This window comes from Diaphorina citri, unplaced genomic scaffold (genome assembly GCF_000475195.1).
Source record: "Diaphorina citri unplaced genomic scaffold, Diaci psyllid genome assembly version 1.1 scaffold6601, whole genome shotgun sequence".
Taxonomy (NCBI): Eukaryota; Metazoa; Arthropoda; class Insecta; order Hemiptera; family Psyllidae; genus Diaphorina; species Diaphorina citri.
In genome coordinates, this window is record NW_007383977.1 from 1 (window position 1) to 5,902 (window position 5,902).

The window sequence follows — 5,902 nt, forward strand, 5'->3', positions numbered from 1 at the left end:
TGGTCGCTCCTTCCTTATTTATTTTTTAAGAGGTTTGACAGAGGGGACTGAAACTGCTAGGGTCTTATCGTCCCGAAAGCGAAGAGAGAAGGAAAACGGGATAGGAGAAAGCCAGCCGTTCCGAGAACGAACCTTATCTATTTAGTATAATATTGTTTAGTTTAAAAACAAACGAAAAATGTGCAGAAAAAAACTATCGAAAACTATCGATAGTCAAGCCTCAACTATCGATAGTCAAAACTATCGATAGTTATCGATAGTTCTCCTCCTCTAGTGTGCGAGAGCGTAATTTTACACACGCCGTGTACATAGGACTATAAAATCCGAAAACTATCGATAGTCAAGCCTCAACTATCGATAGCGTTCGATAGTCAAAACTATCGATAGTTATCGATAGTTCTCCTCCTCTAGTGTGCGAGAGCGTAATTTTACACACGCCGTATACATAGGACTGTATAATTCCCTCAAAAGTCACTTTTACAACCGGGTGAAATAGGGTAACACGTCTAGCGGTGCCGGGTAATGTGGTATCAGCTTGGGTCCGGTGATAATGGGGTGTTTGGGATCTGCCTCATCACGCCAGCGACCTCTGGGGAGATACACTTGGCGACTGGTCGCTCCTTCCGTGATAACGGGAGCGACTAGAATGCTGTCTCCCAGGAGGAACTCTGAAAGATAATGGTCAAGTACAATATCATACATATTTCTGGACATGGTCTTCACTTGACTGGAGTGGTCAAGTGAAGACCATGTCCAGAAATATGTATTATCAATTTAGAGTAAAATCTGCCCGAAAGAACGAAGTAAGTTCAAATCCTATTTCCCTTTTCTCTCTCTCTCTCTCTCTCTCTGTCCTCTTTCTCCCTCTCTCCTCTTTTCCATTTTCTCTCTTTTTTCCCCTCTGTCCGTTTTCTCCCCTCTTTCCATCTCCCCCCCTCTCTCTCTCTCTCTCTCTCTCTCTCTCTCTCTCTCTCTCTCTCTCTCTCTCTCTCTCTCCCTCTATTATCTTTCTCTCGCTCTCCGCTCTCTCCTCTTTCCCTCTCTCTCTCTCTCTCTATCACCCTTTCCCCTCCACAATAAATCCCCCAGAGAGAGGTGAAAAAAAGAGGTTAAAATTATCGGTGAAAACTGAATAGTCAATATTATTTTATTATTGGAAAACCATGGATTCCAGCTATACTATGTCCAATTTAAGTTGACAGTTCGCCCCGGGTGGGAATCGAACCCATGTCTAAACGGTCGGTTACTAGGCACCATCCAAGCCAACTAGGCTGGCCAATCTTCTTCCTTGCCAGCCTAGTTAGCTTAGTTTAGTTGGTAGCGCGTCTGCCTTGTAAGCGCTAGGCCGCGGGTTCGGTTTCCGCCCGGGGCGGATTTTATCCTGGACGGATAATGTTCGTTCTCGGAACGGCTGGCTTTCTTTTATCCTGTCTTCCTTGTCTCTTCGCTTTCGGGACGATAAGTCCTTATTGGCTAGAAGTTAAAGCCTTAAAAAACCCCTTTGTTATACACGGAAATGAGTACCTAATAGGTGGAAAACAGAATGAGTGCCATCTTTAAACGAAAACAGTATAGTTCAACAGGAATGGGCCATAAATCAGTGCTATGTTGCCATGTTTATTACAGGATAAACAGGGGGGGGGGTGAAAAAAAAATATAGGTCAACCAGCTGCAAAAAGTGCAAATTTACAATATTTATTGCAACTATTTATAGGTATCCTATAATCTAGCTATTGGTACCTATAAAAAGTGTCTTTTTTGTAGAGGTTTGACAGAGGGAACTGTAACTGCTATGGTCTTATCGTTCCGAAATCGAAGAGAGAAGGAAGACAGGATAGGAGAAAGCCAGCCGTTCCGAGAACGAACATTATCCCATCAGGATAAAATTCGCCCCGGGCGGGAATCGGACCCGCGGCCTAGCGCTTACGAGGCAGACGCACTACTAACTAAGCTAACTAGGCTGGCACTTTGCACTTATGGGTTTTAATTAACGTGAAAGCAATCAAACAGGAAAACATATGTAGGTTAACATATGTAATTTGAAGTGCATTGTGTAGGTAGGTACCTGATTGTGTGCATGTGTGCTCCTCATTACAATTTTTTAATTCAACAAATACCTATCAAATTAGTGAAGATTAAGCTTAGCGCGTATGTGAATGCATTGCAATAAAAAAACTCAACACATTTAAAGTTATACTTCTTTTTTATTTCAATTTTTTAATCAAGATCCCAATGAAGAAGTAGTACATATATAAATAAAATTAAAAATTATCTATGTAACCGTATCATAATATGTAGAAATACGAGTAATATTATTATGTAATAATAACTTCAATCGAAATAACGAGTGCAAATTTTTTTGTCGATACCGTTATATTTGAACCCAGGACCTTCTGCATGGCAAGCGAGCGTGCTACACTATGGGCTAAAACGTGTAGTCAATTGTATTAATTGGGTTGTTTATGAACAAAAACCGCATTTCAAGCACTAAGGTTCACATTTTTTATTTGGGCAAACAATACGTAACTCAATATGTTAATTTCTGATAAGTTTGTATGAAACTACTGGTATACAGAAGTGCAATCTGATTGTTCCGCGAACAGTAATTCGTCCAAATACCCTACTTCGCCAAATAGGAGCAGTGTATATTCCCATTTACAGTAGAAACAGTTACCTATATATGTAGGGTACCCATTTCCAATACTTGACATGGGTAGGTACTTGTCCAGAAATGAAATTGGAAGCGACGAAGTGATTTTTTTATATTATTATATTAATTTTTTAGAGGTTTGATACAGGGAAAAAATTTCAACTATAAGGTCTTAATCGTGATGAAAGCGAATATCCCAGGAACAAACATTACCCCATAGGGATAAAAATCCTCCAGTGGAATCCAAACTCGCAGCCTACCACGGCTACAACGACAGACAGTTTGTCTTGTCCGATTTTGATGAATTGTGGACCTCCGACCTTTGACGAAAATTCTCCAGAGCCCGTCTCATACACAACCAAAATCCGTGGGTACAATTTAAATCCCATACTCTAGGCCGCGGTTTCGATTCCCGCCCGGCGGGCAGGATTTTATCCTGAAGCGCGGATAATTTCGTTCTCCAGAACGCTTGCGCCTTTCTCGCTATCCTGTCTCTTCCTTCCCTCTCTTCGATCTTCGGGACGATAAGACCCTAGCAAGGTACAGTTCCCTCTGTCAATCACCTCTTAAAAAAAAAAAAATCCATAAAACGAGAGGTAACCGATCCGGTCCGAATGGATATCAGACCGCGGCTTCTAGACCGAGGTCCCGAGTTCGATTCCCGCAGAGCTTAATTTTTTTTTCCTGGCTAAGTAATATTGAGTGCACAGCTGGTCAGGACATTGGAGTAAACCCACTGCTGAAATAGTACGACCAGTGGCGGCATTACCTAGAGCGCACACGACCCACCCCCCACCAGTGACCCACACTCTACGCCTCCACCAAAATGGGAGGCTCTTGTTGTCGATAATAACAAATTTTCTGAAAGAGACTCTCCGCTCCACAAAAAAAGTAGGTTACTGGTTACGTATATACAAATAAAAAAAAAAACATCATGAATTTAGAAATTTTTCGATGACATAGAAAATCCGAAACACACCTATTTTTTTCCTCAAAAGAAAACTCCAAAAAGTTCGAAGATGCAAATGACCAAAGAAGGGAAAAATACATACGACAAAAGTAGTTTTTTACGCGAAATCCGATTTTTCCGGGAATAAACGGCGCGAATGGAGGGAGACTATTCAATAGGAAATCTCCCAAAGGACGGCGGAGAAAGCAGTTTGCCGCCATTGAGAAAATGGGAATTTTTTTGCCTTCTCCAAAAATTTCAGAAAATGCCTAGGAGGGGAAGCTGGAAAAAGATAGGACTTTATTTTTTTTTCTGGGTCTCTTTCTTCCCTTTCTTTCTTCTCCCCCTTCTTTCTTCTTTAACAATCTTACAAAATTTACAAGTCCTTCCTCTTTTTCACCTCTTTCACTCAATTTTCCACTTCTTCTCCTTCCGACAAAAAAAAAAAAAAAAAAAAAACCCCTAAATTTTCCCTCCCTCATAATTTTATTTTCGGCGCCGCGAATAAATTTCATCTTGTTTTTGCTTTTTTTTTTTACCTTCATTTTTCTTCCTTGACTCTGAGATAAATTTAAATTATTACTTAAAATTGTGTTTAATTGGCTCTACAGGGTAGGTTTTTAGGTTTTTGGATAAGAATTAATTATTGTTGCTCCTTCTTTTTTTCCTCGCGAGTGGGATCTTTTTTTTTTTTTGTTTACTTGAAATTTTCCATGTTTCCTTTTCCTGCGAATTTTCCGCGTCCTCTTTTTTCTAAAGGTCCTACAAACCCTTTTGCCTATTTCATTTCTTTGGATTAAAAAATAAAAAATAAATAAATCACTGGTAAGTTCAAGTTTCAATCAATTTCTTCTTATTTGTAAACTGAAAAAAGGCAGATAATAATAACGTGCTTATTTATATCTCGCTCGCATAGACTGTAAAGTCCCTTTACTTCCAGCAGTTAGGCTACTACTATTATTGTGGTCAAATTCTCAATTATATGTGAGGGATATCAAACCCATAACCCTCGGCTGGGATGTGAACCCCACGCCTCAGCACGTTTACCAGCGCGCGAGCGCCTTTGAACCACTTACATCCACCGAGGTAGGGGAGATACCCGAAAAAAAAAAAAAAAAAGATTTCGTTTCCGCCTACATAGGACCAGGGCCGGATTACCGCCATGAAGGCAGAAGGCAGACTGGCACGCGGCCCCTGGTTTTGGGCCCGCGCTTTGAGGACTTACACTAGATATTTTATGGGTTTTTCTAAACAAAAAAAAAAAAAAAAAAATCGCCTGCGCGCTGAAAATTTACTTTTGGTGAGACTGGATTTCTTCGGGATTTCTCAAGATTGTGGACCAAAATTTTCAAAAATTCGGCAGCTCCTAATTTATTTGCCTCACTTTTACCGTGCTACGTCTCTCAACTAAATACAGGACAATGCAAGAAAGAGAGTGGTACGTGAGGAAAAGGCAAGAGTTATCACAGAATTACGCAGACAGTACTGCAGCAACTCTATTGAATTATAATTTTTCATACACTATTACGTTCTTTTCTGAGTGTAGACTATTAGGAGTATAAGGATAGAAATGAAAATCTGAGCAATTATATGAGCGTAAACTTGAATGGTCAGAAAATTAATCTTCTAAGTGATCACCCAAGCATCTGCGTCCTACACTATCTACCATGAACCAACAAAGAAACTCGATTTGGCATTTTGCAACAAATTTTCGAGCGCGACTCGCGCTGGTCCGCCGTGCAGTTAACTAAATTAGTACAAATTCAGATTCTTCTCCCACACCTGTCGCGTGCTACATTTCGCCGCGCGTCGCTCTTTGCGAGAATACTGCCGAATTGTACATGTTGACCGGGCCACGCGAGGCTCAATCCGTACCTCCTAGCAGCAGGGACCCACGTAAGAAATTATTACGTCTTTTCATAATATAAACAAATAAAAATAGTAATAAGTAAATAATTAATTAAAAATAAATAAAATTAATTTCATGCGTATTTAATAAATTCATGATTTGAATCATACATTCTGGAAGTAGTGCTTGAGCTATTATAGTCACATACTTCTGGGTCCTTCCAAGGACATGTCTTCTGTCTCGACCGAACTCCGGAGAGAGCACCTTCCTACACCTTCTGAGGCTAGGCAGTATCGTTAGGGGAGATTGATGTTCATTTTCTCTAGAGACTAAGATCATCCGTATCACGCAGTAGCACAACAGTATGGTTCACTCGTTCCGTCGTACTAACCATGTCTCCGTACATGCGAATCGCTGGCTGATACAAGCGATTTTATAGGTGTTTACGTCCGCC

At 40.5% G+C, this 5,902-nt stretch overlaps 1 protein-coding gene across 1 annotated transcript in view; it reads right to left on the minus strand.

The window, feature by feature from the left end:
• Positions 1-397: 397 nt before the first annotated feature.
• LOC103522023 (myogenesis-regulating glycosidase-like) overlaps positions 398-5,902 on the minus strand; it is a gene marked incomplete at its 5' end in the record, with an annotated part of 12,008 nt that continues 6,503 nt past the window's right edge. Inside the window, one exon of the mRNA XM_008487133.3 lies at positions 398-668. Within this exon, the coding sequence (XP_008485355.1) occupies positions 478-668 (191 nt within the window). The remainder of the gene's footprint in view (positions 669-5,902) is intronic.